At 46.2% G+C, this 27,603-nt stretch overlaps 1 protein-coding gene across 1 annotated transcript in view; it reads right to left on the bottom strand.

The window, feature by feature from the left end:
- The window catches only part of SCN10A (sodium voltage-gated channel alpha subunit 10), a 105,460-nt gene that overhangs the window by 18,141 nt on the left and 59,716 nt on the right, over positions 1–27,603 (bottom strand). The window contains exons 18-25 of the mRNA XM_079933130.1: positions 21,623–21,731; positions 19,258–19,496; positions 16,465–16,638; positions 8,686–9,045; positions 6,252–6,698; positions 4,785–4,925; positions 3,042–3,165; positions 1,879–2,033 (exon numbers count right to left, since the gene is read on the bottom strand). Coding sequence (XP_079789256.1) covers positions 1,879–2,033; positions 3,042–3,165; positions 4,785–4,925; positions 6,252–6,698; positions 8,686–9,045; positions 16,465–16,638; positions 19,258–19,496; positions 21,623–21,731 — 1,749 coding nt within the window. The remainder of the gene's footprint in view (positions 1–1,878; positions 2,034–3,041; positions 3,166–4,784; positions 4,926–6,251; positions 6,699–8,685; positions 9,046–16,464; positions 16,639–19,257; positions 19,497–21,622; positions 21,732–27,603) is intronic.

The following is a 27,603-nucleotide window of genomic DNA, read 5'->3' as shown; positions in this document are numbered from 1 at the left end:
TGAGGTAGGAGGACCATATTACTGAGAAAATTTACTGAGAAATTACAGAATGCAAAAATGTGGTTTCCGTTTTGTAATATTTATGTGTTACATGCATAAGAAAGATGGGAAGGAAATGCACCAAAATGTTTTCAAAGTGAGATTCTCTTTGAGTGATAGGAAAATGGGTGATATTTTTTCTTTGCATTTCCCCATAATTTCCAAGTATTTTTTTTTCCCTTTACTTTGTCAGATAAAAACTCATGTTATTTCTTTTTTAAACGTACTCAAAGTAAAAGCATAAGGAAGACTAAATTTGGTGCCAGCCAGTTCAGTCCCTTGGGGAAGGAGCTGGAGAGGGGAGGGAGAACACTGGGGTGGGGCCAGCAGCTGGTTAAGGATGTGAGCTCCCTGCCGGGAGGGGAGGGCAGGGGAGCAGCAGGGGTGTGTGGAGAAGGGGAGTAGAGGGCCAAGGGAAGGAGGTGATGAAGAAAGCACTTAGTCCTCATCAAATGATTGAGGTTATCATTTGCAGGATAGAGGAAGGGCAGGTGTGGAGAATGCACTGCCCAGCCTCCCTTTGCCCCGCAGTGTGGCCTCTGCACTCAGGACTGTGCTGAGACTGCTATTCTAGGGGGGCCGTCACCACCCTGTGCCAGGGCAGTGGGCACCATCAGACGCTGCCACCCCCCCTCCAAGATGGCAGCCCAGCCTGCTCTGTGAGACTCCTCTCCCTCAGCTTTGTGCCCTTGCTGGCCTAGCTTTCCTTCCACCTCTCAGATCAAACTTTCTCACCTACCTTTGCTCCTCCCTAAGGCTGAGACAACACCCTGAGCAGTTTGGGCTCCCTTCCTGGGAAATATGGCATTTAAGTGGGTGCCCAGATGGTCAGCAGATTGTTTTCAGGGAGTAAATGGCACACAGGGAGCAAAAGGCAAGTGGAAACACTGGAAACCGTGAATCAAGAGAGTGGGATGCTAGTCCTCCCTTTAACTAATGAGCTGGGAGCCTGGGCAGGTACCTCCGTGTCTTTAGGCTGTGACGTCCTCATCCATAAAATGTGGACAGCCAAGGATGAGTCCCTTCCTGTGTCTACGTCTACCTTGGTTCATTGGGAAAATTAGTTGAGACTGTGTAGTGAGCCTACGCCATGGTGCAGAGAGAACATCCTTCCTTGTCCTACAAAGCTCGACACCCAGCAAGGGGCTTAGGAAGTGTCTCTTAACTCAGAATCTAGAGGACTGTAAGGTCTTGTTATTCAAAGTGTGGCCTGTGGACCAGGGTCAGCATCACGTGGGAGCTTGTTGGAAATGCAAATTCTCAGGCCCCACCCCAGATCTACTGAATCAGAATGTGCATTTTAACAAGTTCCCCGGGTGATTAAATTTTGAGAAGTGCCGTTGTAATGATTTGCCATGCACTTTGAGTGAGTGACAGCAGTACTTGCAAGCGGCTTGATAGGGCAGGGAAGGATGGTCCTTTTCGTACTGGGCCCTCAGAAAAGGGCAGTGTGTTGGGAGGTCAGAAGGTGGAAAATCAGGGGCTTTGGGATCAAATGAAGGCAAAGTTAGGTTTTCCTACTGACAAGCTGGGTAATCTTGGACAAGTCCCATAAACCCTTTGAGTGTCAGTTTTCCCAACAATAAAGTGGGATGTATACACTCACTGCTTGAAATCCAAGCAGCCAGGTGTAACAGGCCATGACACGGGCCCCTCAAGCACCTACCATGCCCTCTGCTAAGAGGAGTCCTCGTGCTGGGCTGCAGCTCGCCTTCCAGCCACACGTTGGGGACTTTCAGCCCAGGAATCAGGGGAACCCACTGCTGCAGCTCCAGGGCCTTTGGTGGTGGAGACCCCACCTGGAGGGCTTTGTGGCATGGAACCCCTACCTCCGCTTACCAGCGCTCCACTGCTGAGCAGGATCATGAAGATGATAAAGCTCTCGAACCAGCTGTGCTCCACAATGACGTAGCAGGTCTTGCGCACCTGCCAGCCCATGGCCCATGGAAACTTGGAGCTGTTCACTTTGCAGCAGGGACAGTGGCGAATGCAGCCTGTGGGGAGAGGGGACTGATGGTGAGCGATGTCCCACTAGTAAAGGAGGCATTGTTTTGACTCCAGCCCTGAAGGGAAACCACTCTGCAGGGAAACCCACTTGCCGCTATTTTGGAAAAGAATTTTTTCCTGGAATATGAGAGAAGTGGGGTCACTTTCAGGCGGTCTCTCCATCGTGCCCTTCAGGTGTCCCTCTCCACCACTGGTCTTGCACACTCTCACCTCCTCCCAAGCATCTTCCTCCCTACAGATGATAGCATAGCCCTTATCCTTATCCCACCCTTTCTGGAGCTTTGACAAGACACGGGGCCTGAGCCTGGGGGTGTCTGAGAGGCTACGCCTTGAGCCTGTGCTGAACTGGGGGGTCTCCACATGGCTGGAATGGGGCCTGGGGGCAGCCCAGCTCAGGGTCATGTGAAAGTGGAAACTCAATTAAGTGGTTTCTTTGTTTAATTATTTAGGCCACACTTACTTTCATAGCATGAACTATATGTTTATTCACTTATTGCACAGATATCTATTGAGAATATAACAGGCTTCACTGTTCTAAACATTGAGGAAAAAGAAGAGTAAGATGCAGGTTCTGCCTTTAAGGGTCACAGAGGAGATGCAGGGACACAGGTGCATCATGGCCCTCCTCTGGGTCCTTTTATGTCCCAAGTCAAGAGTTTATGGTGGTGGCTACCTTTTCCCTTTCAACCTCAAGAGGGCTGGTTTATAACTCAGTGAGGTGTTTTCGAGGGTGATGAGGAAGGCAGAGCATCTGTTTGCCATGTCTGATGTGGCATGAGATGCAGATCCCACCAGTCAGCTGCTGCGAGTCTGGCATCTGTGTTTGATGCTGGGCTCTCAAGCTTGGGAGTGAGGAGCAAGGGGCACTGCTTGCCTGTCTCCCCTAGACCCCAGGCCAGAACCCTGGACACAGAGGTGACCAGATGAGTACCTGTTGCGCTGGATTCTGGCCCTAATGAATGTCAAGTGGAGGAGGTCTGTGGCTGCCACTCTACCTTCTGTGACGCAGTCATCTGGCTCATCGAGGTCATCCGCCAGCTCAGGGATCTTCCTCAGGATCTCCCCAAGATCCAGGCAGTCCACAGTGCTGCCTTCTGAGGAGTTCGTGTCGTCCACTCCCTGCAGGGCAGAAGCCCCGGCAGTGAACCCAGCTCTCTGAGGGGCCCAGTGAATCTGCACACTGTCACCACAGGTCCGACTGGCTCAGCGCTCCGAGATGCAGAGAGAGCCCCTCAGGGCTGGACCCACCACGGCGTCCCTTCTGTCTCGGTGCCTTGCCAGCTGAGCCCCAGAACAGTCATGCTCTCTGAAGAGCCCCAGAGGTTCAGCTGTGTGAGGCTTTAAACCTCCAGGCCCCTGATGGAGGGCTGGCGATGGCCCGAGATACAGTAATTACACCCATAAAGACTCTCAGCCTTCACTGGGCTTGAATATTTAATCATGGAGCAATGCTGCAGGGGCCCTGTTGCCCTCCTGGCAGCTTCAGCCCTATAATGTCTCCAGATGAATTCAATTAGGAGCCGAAGCTGCTCTCATATTAGTAAACCTGACCGCTTGACTAATGGACCCAAATGGTGGGGTGGGTCCCCATCTGTCACCCTCCCCACCCTCCCTGCCTGGCTAGGGTCATGGACAAAATCAAAACAAAAACAAAAACAATCCCCAGCGGTAGTGTACTGAAAACACCGAGTAGAGAAAACTAGCCAGGGGAGTCCTTAGAATGCTCAGCAGAAACATGTTCTCCACGTGTAGAAGATGGCAACCCTCACCCAACTGGAACCAAGAGGCTGGTGTTCACCCAGAGCCCTCAAATCCCTTCTCATCCCACCCTCTTCTCTCACCCCGCTGGGTCAGCCTTGCCCAGAGGCACACAGCCAGTGGCTGGCACTCCTCAAGCTGATGGGCTTGATAACTTTGGGATGAATTATGTCTTCCTTATCTTTGCTTACCCGGTGCCTGTCACCATCGGCACTCAGTGGCTAGGTGTCAAGTTAACTTCTTGCATTTAATACAGTGCTATTACAGATGCTAAATCTTTAGAGATACCTCTTTCAATGTAGCTTGTTTTCTTTAAAGATTTGTAATGAAACCACCAAGTTTATTTTTACCTCTTATAAGATCTTCTTCCTGCTCAGTCTATGTAAGTCTGTCAGTACAGCACTCAGTACAGATAGCCTCTCCCCGGCACCAGTCTGCTTTTGGCCCGAGAAGACAGTGTGGACAACAGAAAGTGGGGGTGGGAGGTGGGAGATGGTCACAGGGAAGACTTCCTCACCCACAGCAACTCTGACTTTTATCTGCTGGCTCTGAAAGATACTTAACTTTCTCTGTGCACTGTCTTTTGTTTCCTTTTTTCTTGGCTGCCATTTTCTGGGCACTTATTCCATTTCAGGCAGGAGCTAAACATTTGACAAGCAGCATCTCACTGAAGCTTCAAAAGAATCCTACCAAGTAGCCATTACCACTTAGCTTCCCAGATGGAGACACGGAGGCTCAGAGAGGTTGAGGAACAGGTCCTCGGTCCCCCAGTCTATGGAACCTCATTCTTCCCGGTGAAATCATGCTGATTAGCCCACAGGTTTGGAAGGACTTTAAAAATTCCCAAGATGAGACATGAGCCTCCACAGTTGAGCGTAGTCTGGAATACCCCACGCCCAGCCCTATCCTCCAGTCCCCTCCATCCCACTGGTCATTGTCCGGCAGGCTGTTTAACCTCTCCAGGAAGCTCACATACCTACCTCTGTAGGGCCCTGAGCAGGAGCCTCGTCTTTCAACTTCTCACCTAGGTGTGGAGCCAGGTCCTCAGAGGACATTCCAGAACCTGAGCTCCTGGGTGGCAGGTGGTCCTCATATCTCCCGACTTGTTGCCGCTGCTCCTGCTAGTGAGAGAAAGCCCCAACTTGGGTACCTGTGCCCACCCTCAGCTAAGCAATTCTAACTTTGAAGAGTCATCTGCCAGAGCCAAGGACCTAACATATGCAACGAACATACATACATACAGCCAGATAGATCTGTGTGTAATATCTCGTGTCATTACTTACAAGTTGTGTGACACTAGGCAAGTTATTTAACCTCTCTTATTTTCATTTTTCCCATCTGAAAACTTGAGAAGGCAAGATCTACTTCATTTGGTTATTTTGATGACTAAATATGTTCATACTTGTGAAGCACTTCACAAGCAGTGCTTGGCTCCATAGATGTTAGCCATGATCATTATCACTTGTCCAGGGGTCAGAGTGGTAGTGAACTTTGCCCTCTGGAGACCCCAAGAACCCCCAAAGTAATTGAAAATGACTCTGAGTGGAGACAGCATCACAGAGTTTATGTCCTTTACTCTGGGGATGGTGACGCCCTGCCCTCGGCTGTCACCCAGACAAAGGCATGTAAAATATGGCAGCTGATAACAGCAGCTGCTGGAACACAAGAGCAGTGACAGCTGCGAGGGACGGAGGCTAGGGAAGAGCTACAGACTCAAAGCACAGCTGTCTGAGGCCACTTAGTGGCCTGGCCAGCAGTGCGCTGTCCCCGGGTCCCACAGGGACCCCTGCCTTCCAACATTGTGGAGACGTGCATGCCCTGAGTCGTTGAGAAGAGGTTAATGAGGGTTGATTTATCAGCTTAAGGTAGAAAGGAACTATGCAAAGCATTTAAAAATATATATATATTACCCAAAAATATGCTTCAAATTCTTTGGTGCCAAAGGAACAAGTGTCATTTCCCTGTGACATCCCCTGTCGGGAAAAGCTGGATGAATGAGTCACATAATGATCAGGACTTTTTAGTCTGCTGGCGAAGATGAGACGAGACTTGCTCTTGGACAACATCCTGTTCTTAGAGCAATCTTATTAGCACCTCCTGCACAGAGACTGGGTTGGGTGGAGCAAATGGGGCAGCTATATGAAAGACAATTTCAAGCAACTCCAAGTGGCCTGGGGTTCAAGCAATGCCCCTGCTCCCTGCTTGCCTGGTGAATTCTGACCCTTTCTTCCAGGCTCTGATTAAATGTCACCTCCTCCAGAAAGCTTGGCATGGCCTGTGCTTCCTATGTGAAGGGGTCTCATGCCGGGCTTGCCTGGGGCTCTTCAAGGCTGCGCCAGCCCTGAGGTTGGAAAACCTCTTCATCAAAATTTCCCTACTGCCCCTTGTCACTCCAGCCCTAAGTCCCCACCCTGCTTCCTGTGGCTGTCCCGTGGGAGAACTCTCACCTGCCCTTGGGGGATCACTTCCTGCTGGGTGCTCTGAGCATCCTCCTCACCATCATCCTCCAAGTCATCGAGGTCAGACTCGCCCTCGGCAATGGGCACAGAGACCCATATGTTAGGATTGGTGATGAAGTCACTGTGGTCATCCCTGGGGCCTCCGGGAGCCAGGAGCCCTCCAGGGCTCCCCGCAGCCGTGTCAGCAGTAATGTGGTTCTCAGCTTTGGAGGTGGAGAGTGGGAGTTTCACCACCAGCTGGGGCTCTGCCTTGGGCCGGGGGAGCAAGAAGGGCCAGTTGAGGAAGCTGCAAAGGGCCTTCTTGATGCGCCGGCCTAACACCTGGATCCTCGCTAGGGCCACCTGCAGGTTGTTCACCTCCCCGTCGTCCTCTGGGGCTGTGAGGTTGTCGGTGCTGAAGGAGTTCAGCAGCAGGGCAATGAACAGGTTAAGCACCTGGAGAGAAGGAAAGGAAGATCACTCAATCGATGAGCTGACCCCCTCCGTGGCCCACCAGGTCAGCAGCTGGGTGGCAGGACAGGCACACTGGGGCCTCTCCCTGCCCACCCAAGATGCTTTCCTTCTTGGGGGAACAGACATTCTGACAGCAACTGAGAGGAGCCTCGGGGATGCCCCAAGCAACTTGCTTCACGTGGACAAGGCTTGGAAGTACATTCTCCACCATAGAGGAGGGTCACCCCTGCTGAGCAAAGGGACATTCAGGGACAACAGAGAGGAGCAGGCATGGGCCTGCCCAGGACCACCCTCGTCAGCCATACCGTGGTTTCTATTGCTCACTCTGGAATCCTGGGCACATCTCCTCTCTGCTTCCAACTTCGTGTCCTTCAGGACCCCCTACCTGTCAGAGTGGTTGTGAAGAGGAAATGGCACGAGGATATAAAAGTGCTCGGAAAGGCAAACTTCCTGCCTCAGGGTCAGGGGCCTCTGTGACACTGCAGGGATGGGGAACTCAGCCTGGAAGAAAGGAGTTTTGCCCAGCCCCCTACTCGGGAGAGCAGGCAGAAGGCACCTCTGGCTCAGGGACCCTGTTGGGAAAGACCTTGAAGAGTCTGGATTTGTTTTTTCATCCTCTCTCTTGGTTTAGCTTTCTCTTATCTGTAAAACTCTTATGGGAAAAGAATTCAAGTTGGTTGACTTCCAAGGCAATAAGAAAGGGGCTCCTGCAAGACATGGAAGCAGCTCAAGTGCCCATCAATAGACGACCAGCTTAAGAAGATGTGGTACATATATACAATGGAATATTACTCAGCCATAAAAAAGAATGAAATACTGCCATTTGCAACAACATGGATGGACCTAGAGAATATAATGCTTAGTGAAATAAGTCAGACAGAGAAAGAAAATTACTATATGATATCACTTATGTGTGGAATCTAAAAAATAATACAAATGAATTTATATACAAAACAGAAACAGACTCACAGACATAGAAAACAAACTTATGGTTACCAAAGGGGAAAGGTAGGGGAGAGGGATAAATTAGGAGTATGAGGTTAACAGATACAAACTACTATACATAAAATAGATAAGCAACAAAGATTTACAGTATAGCACATGGAATTATACTCAACATCTTGTAATCATCTATAATGGAAAAAAACCAAATCGCTATTCTGTACATCTGAAACTAACACAATATGGTAAATCAACTATACTTCAATTAAAAAAAAAAAGGGGTTCCTAAAAATAACACCCTCCCCTCACCCTGGTCAAGGCTGGGAGAGCAAAGGCACCCAGAACTTGAGGGAGTGGAGCCAACTGAGGACAAGGAGCCAGACTGGGCCAGAGAAGGGGTGCTGGGGCCAATTGGGAGAAAGGCCTCCAGAGGGGCTCCCCGCAAACCTGAGAGTGGATTTTGTTATTGTCATGGCATTGGATGTTGTCCAGGATCCAGCTCCTCTCCTTCCTCTTGTCCCATTGTGCCTCCCCTCCTGCTCCTAGGTAGAACCTATGTAACTCTACTCCCCCCACCCCCGACAGGAATACCTTCTGAGAACCCTAGAATGGGGAAGGGAAATTTTCCTTCAACAGCTAACAGCTACCATTTATTGACTTCCTGCCTTGGCCCAGAAACTGCACTAGGCAATTTGTGTATGTTGTTCCTGTAATTTAATTCTCCCAGTAAGCCCATAAGTAAGCACTATTTTCTTGATTTTAAGGAAATTAAAGCTTGGGAGATTGTCTCTTGTGCTGGGTCACCCAACTTTACTAGAGGTGGAGCTGGGATTCTACATCAGGTCTTTCCTGCTCTGTCATATGGGCTTATTCCAGCTGCTTCCCAACAGATATTTCTTATGTGTCCCGTACAACTTGGAAAAGTGTGAAGACTTTTCAGTCAGGGAGGTACAATGTGGGCAAGACATGTGCAATGTGAAACTTTCTAGGATAATATGGAAGTCTCCTGCATTGCCCATGCACTCACCACCAGGTTGCCCAGCACCATAACCGTCAAGAAAAGGATGAGGCAGATGGACTTCTGGCCGACTTCCATGCAGGCCCACATGTTCTCAATCCACTCTCCACAGAGGATCCGGAAGACGATGAGGAAGGAGTGGAAGAAGTCGTGCATGTGCCAGCGTGGCCATTCTTCGTTAGGTGCTGAGATTTTGCGCCGGTTGTCACGGTAGTTGTCCCCGAGGAGCTGCTTGCCAACCAGAGCAAAGACGAAGACAATGATGGCCAGGATGATGGTGAGGTTCCCCAGAGCCCCCACCGAGTTGCCGATGATCTTGATGAGCGTGTTTAAGGTCGGCCATGACTTGGCCAGCTTGAAGACCCGCAGCTGCAGAGAAACAGAGACCGTGTCAGGTCCTGGTGGCTGCTTCCATCACCTTTCATCTCAAGTCTTGGCCAGAAACAAAAAAAAGCACAAGGTAGCTCATTCCATCAATGTGGGTTGATCCCGGGAAGCTGCTTTCAAAGACCTTTCTTCGTATGTCACCAGTTACTCAAAAATATGACCAACTCTATATGGTCCCTATGTACTACTAATGTGCTCCACTGACTGTGGCAAAGTCAGGGGTCTCACGTTGGGGTGTTGGTCGTGTGACGTGTACTCTGTTCTATAGCCACAAGCCTCCTGGATGTAGATCTATTCTATGGGGTGGAGTGGGGTATGATGGAGCTCATAAATGTGTGAGAAGAGCCCACCTTTGACCTGAAGAGAGCCTAGCTTCCTGCAGGTAGGGCACAACCCACTGCATTTGAGAGGTATTGGCTACCCATCATCTTGGGGCATTTCTCATCCTGAGGCCTTGGACAACATCTTTTACCCCCACCATCTCTGAAATGGCAAGTATCTGTGATTTCATGAACCTGGGATTCATATGTTTATTTAATTGACCAACCAATCTACCTACTTTGTTGGACACCAGCCATGCACATACATAGCACTGTACTAGCCTGTGAGGTATATGGAGAGAAGTCTGTGGACTCCTGTCCTCATGGAACTAATGGTTTAGTTGCAGAGATAAGGCAAAGACCCAGAAAGTCTTCACTGTAAACCCAAATGTGCTAAGTCCCACAGGAGAACAAAAGCACCATGCATAAAGATGCCTAAACATTTAAAAAATACATTTGTGTGGTTCTCTAATTTGTTAGAAAGAAATATGTGAGCTCAGCTGTCATGGGGTATTTATGGAGCCCTTACTAAGAGCCAGGCACTGGCCAAGGAGCTGGGATGCTGTGCTGGACACAGTAGCAGCAGTTTTATCACCCAACACAGCAATAAGTTCCAAGGTTTAATCCTCTTATGCAGGAAGCTCCATACATATTTTTCTTTGTGATGGAGGCGGTCTGTGTTCACCTTAGATCTAATCTGGAACTTACTTTAATGAGGATGCTTTACTTTTGGAATAGAATGCAAGGTAAGTCTAACATCTGCCCTCTACTGAGGAGGTCACCACTTGGTGATGAAATGGGCCTCGAACTTGTGAAGAATATCAGAAGATGGACTAATATGGTAGACTATATTGGGTCCCCCTTGGGTTCCCCTTTCCATCAAAAAGTTACTAAAAATGCTAGATAATAAAATCTTAAGTGCATTAATGATCTGTCAATAAAGTAAGTAATTCTTTAGCCAAAAATTAAATAACTACGGGAATTCAGAGATATAAACAGATTGCTGAAGTCAGCTTTTCTCTGAAGACATTTGCAAAACTGATGAATCTGAGCATAAGTTTTAATGGTCTCATGAGGCACAGCAATCAGGAAACACATCCCAGGGCTGCCTAAGGTAGACAGTATAACAGGAATTTCTCCCACCATTAAGGCGAGATCCCATAAGAAATATCTCTCAAGACAGGGGCATGGGACTTCCCTGGTGGCGCAGTGTTTAAGACTCTGTGCTCCCAATGCAGGGGCCCGGGTTCGATCCCTGGTCAGGGAACCAAATCCCACATGCATGCCACAAATAAGAGTTCTCATGCCACAACCACGAGTTCTCATGCCACAACCAAGGAGACAGCGAGCTACAACTAAGGAGCCCTCCTGCCGCAACTAAGACCCGGCACAACCAAATTAAAAAGAAAAAAAAAGATAAGGGCAAATTGAACGGCAAATTTTAGATAAAACTGAGAGAGGTTACTGCCAGAAGGCACTCACTGAAAGAAATTCTAAATGATGCACTTCAGGCGGAAAGAAAGTGATCCCAGAAGGAACGTATTATGTGCAAGAATGGATAAACAGCAAGGAAGCGCTAAGTATGAGAGTGAATCAAAACAAACATTGAATGGACACAACAGTAAAGTTTCACGGGGTAGGGCAGAGACTGGCTATATGGTCACCATTCACTTTTACTCCTCTCAGACACAAAGGAAGACTGTTTTCCCACTTTACTTGCAAATAGTTGAGGTCATATTATTGGGTTCTGGCTGATGGAATGGAGATGGAGACAGAAGTAATGTACACTACTTTCAGGCAGAGCCATAAAACATCATGCACTTTCTCTTCCCCTCCTATGGCCACCACAGAGGCCACCCATTGAAGATGGTGGTGACATCACACCATCCTGAGTCACTGAGTCACTACTTGGAGCAGACAAACCAGGAGAGTTTCCCAACCAGCACTGAATATGCTGTAAACATAAACCTCTACTACGTTAACTCACAGATTTAGAGATTGTCATTACAACTAGTTGTACTTCTCTTGAGTAATGTAGAAATTGGTACATTGCAGAGAGCCATTTCAACACATTGGATATGTGGCACTGGCTTAGTGATCACGTGGTGTACAATAAGGAAACTGATAGAAGAATCCTTGGAAAGTGTTGATCTGTGTTGCAGGGGCAAAACGATGGTCTGCAATAATTCTGGGGCAGATCATGAACCAGTAGCACTAGGCAAAGGGTCCGTAAAACAGAACCTTAGTATCATGTGTCAGTTGTAGTTGGTTACGTTTGTCAAGACATTACAAGAAAGAGATGAGTTCAGGGAATATTTGGTTGATTGATAAGAAATAAAAGGAAATAGAATCCAGAAGTTTAATGTATAACTGAGTCACTTTTCTGTACAGCAGAAATTAACACAACATTGCAAATCACTATACTTAAATAAAATAAAATAATCCAGAAGTTTAGAGTCTTGAAGGTTTAGGGAAGTACATTGCTTTAGATCTCAAAGAGTGAGCAATGAGATTAAGTCTTTATGAGTTCAAGACCAGTTAAATTTTTCAATGAAATGAAGCACATCTTAGTAAAGATGCTATTAATGGCGTAGCCACCATTTGAGGCAGAGAGAGGCAGGAGGACAAGAGAGCAAAGAAACAAAGCAGAACTGAGAACTTTGTCATAGAAAGCACTCTGGATGTATAACACACACAGAGGTCTGAAACCATCTAAGTTTTGAAGGAATTGTATTGCAAAAGAAACCATGAGCCCTGACTAAAAAAGCCTTTGACTGTGTAAACTTTGCCATCTTTCCACAGGCAGGAGGCAAGCTTTGAAGGTTGTACAGGCCTTCAGATATGGCACAGTCACTTCTAGAAGGAGTCCCACCTAGAGCTGGCTGGCTTCCATCAGACTATGACATGAGTGAGGAATAAACCTTTATTGGGCTAAGCTACTGAATTTTCAGAAGTGTTTGTACAAATCTGGAATTATTTATCATCAATTAAGTCATATAGCTTTTAAAAACAAGATAAAATTAAAATAATTAACACGATAGTAAGTTGGGAAGGGGTAACTGGAATAAAAAGTTGTCCTGAAAAGTAAAGATTTTAGCTAACTTTTGACTTTAAGTTAACAATACATGCTGTCATTTCTAAGGTAACCACTCAAAGAATAGAAACAGAGTATTTAGTTTCCAAACCAATAAAGGAGGAAAATGGAACAAGGAAAAACAAACAGTCCAAAATAAATCAAGAAGAGAGAGAACAAAAATGCTACAACAGAGGAAACAAATAGAAAACCGAGAATATAATGATAGACACACATCCAAATATTATCAGTATTCACAATAAAATAAGTAGACTAAATGCTTTGGTTAGAAGACAAAGAGTGGATTGAATAAGAATCCAAAATCTGACTGCATACTATTTACAGTAGACATATAACAACCTTAAAGATATGCAAAGGCTGGAAGTAAAAGGATAGATAGAGATATATCAGGCAAATTCCAAACTAAAAGAAAACAGAGTTGTTTAATTACTACAGGCAAAAGAGACTTTTAAGGCAAAAAGCATTTCTAGGGATGAACAAGGTCAATTCTCACTGATAAAAGTTTCGCTCCACTGGGAAGATATAATAACTTAAAATATGTATGCATTTAATAACATAGCCTCCAGATAGAACCGTAAGGAGAAACATCACGCCGTAATCATAGTGAAAGATATTTTTATACACTACCATCTCAGTAATTGCTAAAATAAGCAGGGATATAGAATATCTGGACTACACAATGAACTTTCTCTACCCAATGGATATATATGCAGAGTATTGCACCATACAACTGCAGAAGACGCATTCTTTCCAAGTGCATAAGGAACATTTTCACTATACTGAGCCAAAATGAGATTATCAATAAATTTCAAAGCATTAAAATCATACAGTGTATGTTTTCTGAGTATAATACAATTAAGCTAGAACTCAATGGCATAAAGATAACTAGAAATACCACATACATTTCAAAATTAAGAACCATGCTTCTAATTAGCCTTTGAGTCAAAGAATAAATCAAATTTGAAATTAGGAAATATTTAGAACCAAACAATAAGGAAAATTCTGGGGCTTTCCTGGTGGCACAGTGGTTAAGAATCCGCCTGCCAATGCAGGGGACACGGGCTCGAGCCCTGGTCTGGAAGGATCCCACGTGCTGTGGAGCAACTAAGCCTGTGCGCTGCAGCTACTGAGCCTGCGCTCTAGAGCCCACGAGCCACAACTACTGAAGCCCGCACGCCTAGAGCCTGTGCTCCGCCGCAACAAGAGAAGCCACCGCAATAAGAAGCCCACACACCACGACGAAGAGTAGCCCCCACTCGCCGCAACTAGAGGAAACCTGCGCATAGCAACAAAGACCCAATTCAGCCAAAAATAAATAAATAAATAAATAAGTTTAAAAAATAAATAAATAAAATAAGGAAAAATCTACATATTAAAGCAGTTCTTAGAAGGAAATTGAAGTCTTCAATGAATATATTGGAAAAGGAAATAGGCTGAAAATTCCAACCTAAGAAGTTAGTAAAGAATAAAATATGTGGAATGTAAGCTGCAATTAAGATAAGATGCAGGATTAATTGAAATAGAAAACACCAATGAAGTAGAGAGGATCGACAAGCTAATAGATGGTTCTTTGAAAAGACATTAAATTGACGATCTTTGGCAAGACTAATAAAAATAGATAAAAGAAAGCACAAATGACTATTTTTAAAGAAAGAAAAGGATAACATAAGTACATGTGATATGGAGCATTAAAATGTAACAGCATAGCATATACAACTTAGTGTCAATAAAATTAAAAATTTAGATAAGAAGCAAATTTTTTTAGAAAAATAATAACTTACCAAAACCAATTCGAGAAATTGAAAATCTGAGTAGTTTCACAGCCATTAAGAAAATTAAATCAGTAAAGAAAAATCTTGACTTGCAGATGGCTTAATTAGTGAATTCTACCAAACTTACAAGAAACAGTAATTCCAGTCTTACCCAAAGATTGGGTGTAGAAGAAGAGGAATATTCCTCACTTCTTTTTACGGAGATTAGCATAACCTTGATGCCTAGATACTAAAACCTAGCAAGAACAATGCAAGTAAGGAAAATTACAGGCCAAATATTACTGATCAATATGGAGGTAAAATATTTTTCTAATTATTAGCAAACTGAATCTTCCAATGTATAAAAAGTGTATCACGATCAAGTTGGGTTTATCCCAGGAATGCAAAGTTTATTTAACATTAGAAAATCAATTAGTATAATTCACTGCTTTAACAGATTAGAGAAAATCATGTGATTATCTTAATCATGCAGAACAATTGTCTGATAAAATTAAACATCCGTTCATGATTAATATTCTTAACAAAAGAGAACTTTCGGGTTTCCCTGGTGGCGCAGTGGTTGAGAGTCCGCCTGCCGATGCAGGGGACACGGGTTCGTGCCCCGGTCCAGGAGGATCCCACATGCCGCGGAGCGGCTGGGCCCGTGAGCCATGGCCGCTGAGCCTGCGCGTCCGGAGCCTGTGCTCCGCAACGGGAGAGGCCACAACAGTGAGAGGCCCGCGTACCGCAAAAAAACAAAAACAAAAACAAACAAACAAAAAAGAGAACTTCCTAAACTGATAAAGGAGTTTTTAAAAAAATCTTCTTAAAAAACCTGCCACAAATATCAGACTTGCTGAAATACTGAAAGCATTTTCTCTGAGATCAGGAAAACAGCAAAAATGTGGCTATTAACACATCTTTTCTATAGTGTACTGGATGTCCTAACCAGCACAGAAATGTAATAAAAAGAACCAAATGGTATAAGGATTAGAAAAGAAGAAACAAAACTCATCATTTGCATATGATATGATTCTGTTAACAAATTTAAAAGATTGCATAGATAAGTCATGAGAATTAATAACAGAGCTATCTGGATCCAAAAATATTAAATAGCAAAGTGCTAGCAAAAAAACAAAACAAACAAACAAAAACAACCCAAACCCCAGAAAAGAACATTTAAAAAGAGGTTTCATTTGAAATAGTGTAATGAGCTAGGGAATATCTAGGAATAAATCTAGCAAAAGATATGCAGGAAGTCCCTTATGGAGAAATTATAAAACTATTGAAAGACTGAAATAAATAGATTGTGTGCCATTTTTGTGGATCAGAAGACTACATAACATAAAGGTTATATTTCTTCCCAAACTGATCTATAAATTACTGCAGTCCTAATAGAAAAAAAACCCCCAAACCCAACAATTTTGTGTGTAGGTGGGTATGTAACTTGTCAAATTGATTCTAAAATGAAGTGCAGGGGCCACGATATTCTTGAAGAAATAAAACAAGGTGGGTGACTTGCCTTACAGACACAGACATCAGGGGGACATCTCTTTTGTTAAGAATAAGGGAACACATCCTGCAGAAGGCGTCCTGGAGCTGAGTTGGGAGAAGAGCCAGGACGGGAGGCTAGTAGGAGGCAGTTTTTGAGGTGGGTGAGATATTGGGGCTGTGATTTGGGGACCAAGGGAATCAGAGGATGATCAGAGCTGGGTCTCTGGAGTCAGGCAGCCTGGCTTTGAAATGCAGGTCTGAGGCTCACTCAGCAGCAGGGAGACTTTGGGCCATCATTTAACCACTCTGTCTCAGTTTCCCTCCTCTATCTGTGGTGATAGTAAAAGCAACTCTCTCAGGGTGATGTAAGCATAAAATGAGATGTGTTATGTCAAGGGTTTAGCTCTGTGCTTCATGTATTGTCAGAACTCAAGAAAGAGTAGTTGCTATGATTATCATTTACTGTTATTTGGTAAGAGAACAAGAGGGTGCTAGGAAGTCTCCTCTTAGCGCAGATGAGGGGAGCCAGGCCCAGAGAGGAAAGGGCACACCCCCACTTTGAGTAAGTGCAAAGCACCACGTCTCTGGCTCCCAGGAGCCATGCCCTGCCTCCTCCCACAGGGAATGAAGAGGAAGAGGGAGCTGGCTGGTGGGGTCCCCAAAGGACAGAGTCCGTTTCCAGCGGGGAGCCTCCTTGGATGTCCACGTGGAGGTTCCCCAAGTTGCCAAAAGAGTACATTACCAGGCGGAAGGTCCGCAGCACTGTCAGGCTCCCCTTCCTGACCGCACCCAGCTCTATCAGGCTCACTGTGACGATGATGCAATCAAAGATGTTCCACTTCTTCTGGAAGTAATAGTAGGGATCGAACGCTATGATTTTGAAGACCATTTCAGCAGTAAAAAACACGGTAAAGACCTGCGGACAGAAACAGGGATCCATCTCAGCAGGGTCTGTGGGGTCGGGTGACAATGACAAATAGAGCAGGGGGGAAATGTCGTGTTTATAAAGTGGCAAATCCCTTTACCTCGTTTTTATTCTGTTTCTATATTATCTGCAGGCTCCTGACGGATTGGGGATGGGAACACTCAGTGTGGCAGCAGAGAGAAATCTCTGGATCAGTGCTCAGGGAATACACATTAGTGTTTCCATGCTTCAGTGTTTCCGTTTGAATGGTGTTGGACATGGAGTAAGTGGATAATCATTAGGATAATAATTATTATATAATTATGTAAATGAGAAGTCAATCTGGTTCAGTAGTTTAAAAGCAGGGATCGTGGGGCAACACAGACCCAGAGAAAAATGTCAACTCAGCCATTCCTAGCTTGTATAAGCTTGGACAAGGAGTGCACCCTCTCTACCTCAATTTCCTCATCTGTATAATGGGCTTTAAGTGAGATAATGCATACGCAATTCTTAGCAAAGGTCCTGGCAGACAGTACTTCATTAATCAATAATAGCTATTAGTAAGAACAATAATAATACATTGTCTCTAAGATTCTTTCAGCTCTGAGTATCTTTAATGGTCTTAAACAGGATAGAATTCTGACATTTAGAGAGGTCAGGGCCAGGCTTGGGTCACACAACAACCAGCAGGGAAGGGTGACAGGAAGAAACCAAAGATCAGAGTTAGGTGTTTTTCTCTCATTTGCCCTCATCAGAGCTTCTCGCCAGCCTGGGAAACAGAGGTAGTTACATCCCTTTTACAGAGAAGGAAGTGGCTGAGAGTTTAAGGGACTTGACTGATGCCACAAGATGGCAACTGTGAGATGCAAAGAGCATCTACTGAGTGCCCTTTGTAGGCAAGTCAGCGTGGTGTGGGGGTGGGGCGATCAGGTCCTGTGCTCTAGAGAGACCTGGGTCACCTCTGGCTCCACCTTCCCCACCTGTGCTACCTTGGGCAGGATACTGAACCTCTCTGAGTCTTAAGGCTCTCTTTTGTGCTGCGAGGGTGGTGATAACCTCATAGCGTGTTGTGACGCTGAGAAAACACTTATAAAGCACCTGACTCATCATAAGCACCACACAGTGCCTGCCTTTCTTTCTTTTTAAAAAATGGCACTGGGCTCTGTCACAGTGGTAAAGGCCTTTGGTCTTTCTTGCCTCAGCTTCTCCAACTGTAAAACAAGGTGCGGGCTCAGAGGTCTCTTCCGTCTGACCCTTTGGGGTCTATGATGACTTCTTGGCAATAAGCTCTCCCTTCTCTTTCCATTTCCCCTTTTCGTATCAACTTTACATAGCATGTGTCTTCTTAGCCTAGGTGCTGCTGAAACGTAAGGCATGCTGGCTCCACAGTATCCCAGAACCTACTGGCATCATTTTCACATCCCTGGATTCTGGGAAAGGGGGAGATTTCTAGAGAAGAGCAGTCACATTTCCTCTGGGACCCCTCCTTCCACCTAAGTCTGCAGCCTACAAGGAGTTAGAAGAGCTGTATGGTCCTGGTGGAACTAGAAAGCCACCTGCAGTGGAGTGGACAGTGGTGTGGACATGGAGGCAGGACCCTGACCTTCACAGCTTCTGCTTTTCTTGTGTGCATGTGCGCACACACATACACACACACACACTAGCACGTCCTGTGATGGGGTTTAGCACCTAGGAGTTGAGAGGTGTGAGCTTCAGAGCCAGTTGGCCTGGGTTCAAATCTTGATGCTGTCACTTACTCACCTCTAGCACCCTGGGCAAATTAGTTAACCTCCTGTGCCTCCGTTTTTCCATCTGTGAAGGGGCATAATAATAGTACCTACCATATTGGGGTTTTGTGACAATAACATGAGATAACCCATGAGAAGCATCTGAGGCCATGTCTGGTCTTCAGTAGGTGATCAAATAAAGTTGGCTATCATTACTGTTCCTGTGGGGCACAGGCTGAGGACAGTTCTCCTCTGAGTCTGACACTTTACTCAGCATGTAGGGAAATCCAGTAAGGACTTTGTGCTGTTCAAAGAAAATTATACTACAAAGTTATGGAGGAAAATTTAAAGGAAAGTCCTGTCTGAACCAGATTTTAAAAAAAGTTCTGACTCCCTGACACTTTTGTGATAACAGCAAGCATGATCCCAGGTTCCCTCTCTCTCATTATCTTCCCCTCCCTCCCCCACTCTTCTGCACTTAAATGACAGCGTTGAAAAACCACAGACACTGTGTTTTGCAGTCACAAAAGCAATAAAATTGGAAGGAAATTTGCAAGTCCATAGGTTGTCTTTAGATGGGAAAGTGGCATTTATCATCATTTCGAGGTAGTGGCAGCTGCAATGCTGAGAATTCAGGTGGCTGTCCTAAGTTCTGCAAAGGGGAGGCTAGCTGCCCCTAGGTCAGGGCTCTCTCTGTCCACTTCCCTGTGCTCATTCATCCCAAAGCAATTCCCAGCAGCTCAGCCTGGTCCTCCAGACTTGACTTCCTGCACTAAGTGTCTACACATCTCCCGCACTGCTCTCAGCCAGCAAGATCAACACTCCAGTGAATGAGGGCATGCTGCTACCCCACCCAGAGCCCCACAGATCTGACAGCACAGGCAGTGGCTGCCAGGGCACTCACAATGTTGCCAATCTGAAGCATGGCTTCGAAAGCGGGACTCATGCCGTAGTGCTCCATGGCCATGAAGATGGTGTTCACCACGATGCACAGGGTGATTGTGAGCTCTGCAAAGGGGTCCGTCACAATCACGAAGAGAAGGGTCTTAAGCTTCACCCACGTGGGGCAGCAATCCCAGATCAGATACTTCCGAGCCAGGCTGGTCAAGCAGGGTGGGCACCTCTGTTTAGACTCCTCGAATTCTGCATCACAGGTGTGGTCAATGACAGCTCTCAGCCGGGCATGGACTCAGACCCCCACCCCATGGCCAGCTTCTAGACCTTGTCATTACTTATTGGTGATTCTCTTGGTAGGTTTTGGAGACCCATTATAACACCTTATAACACCTCCCATCTCCACTTCAGCACTCACCCTTTTCCTCCTTTTTGAGCCCCTGTAGTCTAGCAAGTACAACCCAGCCTCTGTCCCCATTCAGTCCTCCAAACCATGGACCGTACACTTTTTAACCATCCATCGCAAAGGTCATGCATGTCTTTGCTTCTCAACTTACCCAGCTTACATTTCATGTCCACCCCCTTTATACTCCCTTGCAGACACCTCAGTTCCCTTGCCCTCTCCCCCCTCCATTGTACTTGCCTGGCAAAACCCCAACTCTGAATAAACCCAAAATGGAGATGACTCTGTACCTGCGCCCAACCAACTGAACCTGGTTGGGAAAAATCCACAACCACGCTGACTGGTCCCAGCTTGTCACTGCCCTGTGTTTCTCCATTTCATTCCTTCAATCTTCCAGACCAGCATTTCTCTCTACCTTCCCTCTCCTCCAACCTCTCCCTCCTCCTCCACCTCTCTAATCCTCACTCTCTGCTGATGAGTAATTATTAAATAGTTATCCATGAGCAAAAATAACAACAACACTTGTTATGTACACATTTCTCAAAACACAAACTCAGTTATGCAAGAAATGTAGCTTACGGGGTTTTCTCTCCCGTAACTGAATTCAATTTATACTTCAAGTCTCCAACCAGGGGACTTCGTTTTGGTTAACTCAACGTCTGCTACTACTTCGTTATTTGAAGTTGTGTCTGAGTTCTGGGGAGCTGAAGGTTGGTGGAGGGTTGAGCTGGTCCTAAGTCATTGCCAAGTGTATTTCACTTGAGTCATCAATGTTCCCATTTGGTTGTTGCTGGTGGGAGAGCCATGGAGATGGCTGTTCCGTCTTTGCCTCTCACTCATCTCCTTCTGCAGCCTTCAATGGGAACAAGGTGATCATCCAGATACTCTCCTGTCATGCTGGGGCCACAGAGCACCCTTTGAGGCTGCCTCAGTTCTTTTCTACCCAGGCATGTTACTGGCCCATGCTACCCTACGGTTTCTGTGTCATACTAGGCATGAGGGTCTCTGTCTAAGACTTGCCGCCTCCAGCTTCACCTAGAAAGTAAGGTACAGGTTGGCTCTGTTTTCAAATCACTCAAACATTTTGTTGTTGCTGTCTGTTGTCCACCATGCCCTCCCCTGCAGTTAGAATTCAGCCCAGGGCTGGGAGGAGAGTACACAGGGCCCCTTCTCAGGGACACACCAACATCCAAACTCCTTTCTCCATCCTCCAGCTCAGGACATTTTAAATTTGTCCAGAGGAGATGAATAACTAGATATGACTAAGGCCATGTTTTCCATGCCCTGAGGCAAAAGAAAGGCTGGATAAGAAGACAGGTCTTATACTCAGGGTGAGAAGGATATAGCCGTGCTCTTTGGTACTTGAGTGCCAGGTGGCCATTCTCTTCCTCCACCCTGTGGCTTGGTGTAAGCAGTTAGAATTTAGATCCATCCCTGGGGAGGCTGAGTGGATTCCCACCTGATTGATGGAACCCTGAATTGACAAGGATTTAGTTAAACTGAAGGATTAATTTACTTAAACTGCCTTCTAATGTTCAGCATGAGCTTGAGACAGAAATTAAGTTATAACCATAAAAGTCACTGCCATGAAACACATGGGAACAATTTTTCCATGTTTGAAAATTAAAGACTGCTAAATTTCTTGCATACCTGAGTGGTAGCTTGAAATTCTCTGTGCCTGCTGGATCACTTTTTAAAATCCAGTTTTGTGAATACATATGAAGCAGATGTTAATTTGAACAAGAAATGAACTAGAGCATTTCATTCAGTGGATTCTATTGTTTTTGAAAATTTATCCACATTTTAAAAACCACACTGATAAAGGGTAATGGGGACAAGGGCATAAAAATGAGGAGTATCCCAGGACACAGAGATGGGTGCTCTTTGACACAGGTTTGGGGCATCCCATCTTCTGCTCATATGGGGACTCCTCATGGCACAGTGAGTGGAAGTTCCAATGAGCAATACTTACCCTCGAGGACAGAGGTCATGATACTGACAACACTCATTGCCCTTTGGGTTCGGAAATGTTCATTCAAGTATTCTGCTGTCAAGTAAGTCTTCTGTCCTGCATCAGATGCCTGCTGGGACACAAACAGAGTCAAGACATTCCCCTAAAGTCTTCAGTGGCAAAAACAGATCACTCAGCCTCTTATTGGCCTCTCTTGGGTGGTTGTGAGCTGCCCAGTGAAGCTACGGTCCTCTGCAGTCATGCTTGGAGTAAAGGGGCTACTCCATGAACTTGGGGTAAGAGCTCAGATGTGAGGAACAGTGTGACACGGAGCTGGGGTGCAACCAGAGCCTGAGTTCGTAGCTAACAGATGACCTGGCCTCACCTGAGGCTTTGCAGAGTCCTTCCCTAAGACAGGTTCCTGGGCACCAGGGTTGGGAGGGGGCTGCCTCAAGGGTCTCTGAGGTTTCTACCAAAGGGTAGTGGGAGTTGCAGGGGCATCAGGCCAGGCAGTCATTATTGGACTTCTGCCGGGCTGCGCATATGACATTTACAGAGAGTTCCTACTCCACGATAGGCTTCCTTGACCTCCCTCCTAAGAGGCCCATTTCTCTTCCCAACATACGACCCATTTCCTATTCCACATGGTCTCTCTCTTTCTGAGGGAATATTTGTTGTGTCTTGATTGTTCAACTCTTAGTTTCTGACACAATCCTTTTGACTCTTCTCTCTCTGGGCCTTTATTGGAAGCTCTGTCTGGATTCTGTGCCAGGGCCCTAACTCTAGTCACACACTTACCCTGGATGTGGGGAGTCCCAGGCCCATTGTAGCTGACTCAGCACTGCACTAACCATTCAGAGTCCAAATTCAACAAGTATTTATTGAGCATTTGCTGTAGGTGAAGCTCATAGGTATATAGTACATATAAAGAAAGTTTAGAAATTTCTCAACCATGAGGACTCAACAAAAGGTTCTAGCATCTACTGCTGTTATTGGTCAGATGTGTACATAAATGAAGGCACTTTGTTATTCCATTTAACCCTTCAGCCATTTAGAAACCTTTTTATAAGGTCTTTATAAGGGGAGACATGGAGGCTTGAAGAATTTAAGGGACTTGCTAAAGGTGACTCACTTAGTAAATGGCACAGCTGTGACTGATGTTCAGGTCCATGTGACATGGAAGGGATTAAAGAGTTAATCTTGCACTAGCCAGATAATTTCACTAAAATGAATCAAGGCTGGAATATCCAGGAAAGTGGTAATCCACAGAGTAATAACACGGTTTCCTGAATGAGGCATTTTCTAGAGAGTTAAAGTACCTCCAAGAGGACCCTGAAGCCTGGCTTTGACTTGAGGACTTTGGGTTGGTGATTCTCTTGGTAGGTTTTGGAGACCTACTCTCTACCATCTCTGCCCTGCTCTGTACCCATGGAGGGTGACCTGAGCAAACTGCATCACCCTCACCCTCTGGTTCTGGTCAGGTTTGGCCAGTGGGAGGCACAGACAGGAGATCCGAGGCTGGGAGGAGAGAGGAGCTGGCTATCTGCCAGCTGGCTTCTTCCCTGCTGGGCTGTGGCTGGGCCACCTTCCATCAGGCTGCCTCTCACATAAAGGGGCAGGTCTTGCTGGGCTCTGGTCCTTCCCCTCACCCCTTAAGCCTAGGCTTATTACAGCTTCCCACTGTGGCTAGTTCCTCGGCGCCTCACTGTCCCTTCTTAGTTCCTGAGCCCAGCGCCCATCTCTGTAAATACTTCCATAAACCCTCTCCACTTGCCCACTGCAGTGGTTCATCTGTTTCTTGCTGGGACCCTGAATCCCATGCATCCAGTCAGAGATGGAACTAAGGTAACACTGTAAGACTTATCCAAGTCACTAGAGCCATATAATGGTCAGCTCACAAGTCGGTTTGTAAACCACTGTGTGTCCTGGGCTGGCCAGAGGGCCAAAAACAACAACAACAAAAAAACAAAATGGGGCTTCCCTGGTGGCACAGTGGTTGAGAGTCCGCCTGCCAATGCAGGGGACACGGGTTCATGCCCCGGTCCGGGAAGATCCCACATGCCGCGGAGCAGCTGGGCCCGTGAGCCATGGTCGCTGAGCCTGCGCGCCCAGAGCCTGTGCCCCACAGCGGGAGAGGCCACAACAGTGAGAGGCCCGCATACCGGAAAAAAAAAAAAAAGAAAGAAAAGAAAAGAAAAAACACTAGAAGCGTCATTACTGAAGATGGAGGGAGAGCTTAAATTAAATCACAGCTCCAATCCAATGAGGAGTCCCTGATTTGCCATTACACTCTGTGATTATTCTATTAAGAGTGCTGGCCAGTTAGTCACTGTTGCCTAATTTGTGCATTTTGGCAAGTTATTGCTTCTCCAACTAAAGTCAGGGATACTTTGCTTCTGCTAAGATCTGTCCGGGGCCCCTCCCAGGATTTCTCTGAGTCTTAATTGTCAAGCCCAAGGTAGTTTTCACAGAGTCACAGGCAAGAAGAGAAGAACCTTTAATTTTTTTTCACACTCGTCCAGGAAGCAAACAGGCCTATTTCTAAAGCCGTGATAGTGAGTAGGGACAGAGAAACTCTGGGGGAAAAAATGATATCAATTGGAAAATAGTCTGTATCACCATCCTGCAGAGTAAACCAGAATACCTGTTTGATCTCAGTTAAACCCAATCTCTCCCTCTGGGTCTCACCTGCCTTGTCTGTAAGATGGGGGTAGATGGGAGGTGCTAGGCAGAGTGATGTCTAAAGGATCCTTCCACGGGTGACACTCAGGGCTTCTTGGCCTGAGGCCTCTAGCCGGAGAGCAGCCCCAAAGAGTCTGGAGCATTCACAAACTCACCGAGACTTCGATGGCTCCAGCGGCAAGCTCACCAGTGGGCAATGTTGGGGGTCCATCTTCTCCACGCCCTAAGCCAGGGCTGGGAGTTTGAGGCAGTGGACTCCTAGGGAGGGGGCCTTGCTGGCTTGCATCCCTACCCAGCAGCAGAGAGCCCCGATGGCTTTGACAGTCTCCAGGAAAGACTCCATCATCTGTGACCCCATCAGGGAATGAGATGTCTCGGCCAGGGGCCTGGAAATGGAACACACTGCCATGGCTAGCCTGGTGTCTCCCCGAGGTGAGGCCTAGGAAAGACTGGGCATTGCCCCAAAAGAGCAAGAAAGAAGGCAGGCTGGAAGAGCATCCTGCAGGCAAATCTGGAACCCAACACTTCCCCCCCACCCCCACCCCCACTCCCACCTCCCTGCCCTCAGCCTCGTGACCTTCCCATAGAAAATTAAAGACACAGACCTACGGGGTATTCTAGGTATACATGGGGAGAAAAGAGAGGAAAAGAATATTCTTGACACAGCCTGGGAAAGGGCCAAGATCAAAAAGAGATTGCAAGGTGTTCAAGATCAGCAAATAGGTCATCATGGCCAAGGATGTGTCAGAGGACAACATTGTCACCCAGATGGGTCAGTTGTTTGCCAGCCTTTGGCCATGGTGCTGGACAAAGGTATCTTGAGTTCCCTGCTTCAGTGCAAAGTTGTGACTTCAGTAGACAGTTATGTACACCAGTACAGGAACAAGCTTAGTAAAGGGTTGTTGAACAAACGAGTGCTCTTATTTTCTGAAAATTAGGCTCGACAATTCATTAGATCCAGCCTATATGGGTGTGAGAGTTTGTTTTGCAAAGGAGGAGATAAGAGCTTTGTAATATAATGAGCTTCTAGGATCCCGCGAGGCAAACGTTGAACAGTCAACAATGGGGAGATTGAAGGGAGAGTTGCAGCCTAATTTCCTGGAAGAATAGTGCCATTCCTCCAAATCAATAAACATTTCCCATCAAAATCTTCCTCCGAGGGAACTGTGTGGCATACAGTTGCCAGAGGAAAGGAGCTAATTCAGAGGCCCAGAGCCCCTTGAGAGTTAGTGTTCTGGGTTGGCTAGTTCCCACGACCACGATCTTGACCAGACAAGTTATCAATTCTGTCCTCACCTCATAGAAAGTGCTTCTAAAATCTAAATACTGACTTCCTATCAAACTCTGATCATAATGCTGAATTTTTCCCCCTTCCTTAATTCCTTTTATTTACTAAATTACTAAAGTTGGGACACTTTGTCAATTAAAGCTCTCCTGACCTATCCCCCTCTCCCACAGAAGTGAAATTTGCTTTCTTGATCATTTGGAGCCCAGTCCTGTTCAACAACCATCACTGTAATTCAGTATTAAAGTCCCCCACAGCACTAGGGACTTCCCTGGTGGCACAGTGGTTAAGAATCCGCCTGCCAATGCAGGGGACACGGGTTCCATCCCTTGTCCAGAAAGATCCCAGATGCCACGGGACAGCTAAGCCCGTGTGCCACAACTACTGAGCCTGCACTCTGGAGCCTGCGAGCCACAACTACTGAAGCCCGCGTGCCTAGAGCCCGTGCTCCGCAACAAAAGAAGCCCACGTACTGCAACGAAGAGTAGCCCCCGCTCACCGCAACTAGAGAAAGCCCATGCGCAGCAACGAAGACCCAACACAGCCAAAAATTAATTAATTAATTTAAAAAACACAGTGCTTTTTCCCTAGAATATATGTCCAAGGACACTGAACTCATAAAAATCCACGAATCCTTCCTAGTTTTGAAGCAAAGGAACAGAATTGGCATATCCTTATTAAAGATGGGACAACTGAGTTATATGCACTTGGGCACTAAGCAAACCAAGAAACTAAGAAGAAAATTTTGGTCCCGTATTTGACAAGCAGTGCCTCCTTGGCCACCAGCTAATATTTCACAATTAACCTATTTGACAAATGGTGGACAATGAACTCTGAATCTAAGTATCAGACGTGCCTTTAAAATGCATCCTCCAAGCAAACCAACTGGTTTCCTGTGTGTTCCCTGAAACCCCTGCTGTGTCTCTCTGCTAAGTGCTACCCCCAACCTCTCTCTCATTACTGCTGGTCAGAAAATGGCTTTTTATTAAAACCTCCTATGGTCTATTTACTACAATAACACACCTGGGAAAGAAGGAAGAGGATGCCTTATTGAATGGACTCCAGTTAATCAGTTAGTATTAAGGAAGTACCCAAACAATGCCTCCCTGTCTTTGCATAAACATGACCTCCTTTCTGCCTGGAAAATATTCCTCCCCAAACGCTCCCAGTTCTCAATTACTAGAGGACACCCCTACTCACTATTTACTATTCACTTAAATTATCCCCTCCTCCATGAAGCCTTTCCTGATACACCCTCACCCTCATAAGAGTAGACGTTTCCTCTTCTATTCCCCAAACACCATCTATGTGTCCCTAATAAAGCACTCAACACACAGCTATTTTTATATCTTCCTCCTCCACCCAAATGGAAGTCCTTGGGAAATGGACTGTGTTTTAGTCAACTCTTTATAACAAGCACCTAGTGTTGTTGAATTAACAAAACATGGTTCCTCTTTTTCCTTTTGAAGGTAAACCTAGCTGGAGACACAAGCACACAGACACACACCAGACAACCATTGGACATCCAAGTGCTAATCTGTGCGAGGCTGACTGAATAGGAGAAATTAAAGCCCAATTCAGAGTGTCACTGACATGTCCACGGAAGCTGTGATTCATCCTGTTCCATGGTTGTCAGAGCCCTAGTCAAATCCCCTTTGAAACAGCTTCTGAACTGTGCCCTGTCCATATCAGGTGCTGCTCAAAAGAGGCAGAGCAAGGAAGGGAAGGGCACAGACTCTGATAAATGCTGAAGTGTCGGTGTCACTGAGGTCAGTGTGCATGGGAGTGTGCCTGTGTATGTCCATGCACACAGAAGTCTGGGGGTTGTAGAGATCCTATTCCAAAAAGTAGAACATCCTTCAGAGGAGCACAAGGAAAAGAGATCGGGAGGGAAGTGAGCGTCAGCAGCCTTGAAAAATAGCCATGTTGATCCCCTTTCCCATACTGTTACTGTGGGATCTACTCTACCACAAAGGGGTTATTATCTCTCAGGCCTGTGGAAAGGGTATATTTGGGGTACATAGGACTTTCAAGG

This window comes from Stenella coeruleoalba (assembly GCF_951394435.1).
Source record: "Stenella coeruleoalba genome assembly, chromosome: 10".
In the NCBI taxonomy this organism is placed as follows: Eukaryota; Metazoa; Chordata; class Mammalia; order Artiodactyla; family Delphinidae; genus Stenella; species Stenella coeruleoalba.
This window is presented reverse-complemented; position numbering and strand designations above follow the sequence as displayed.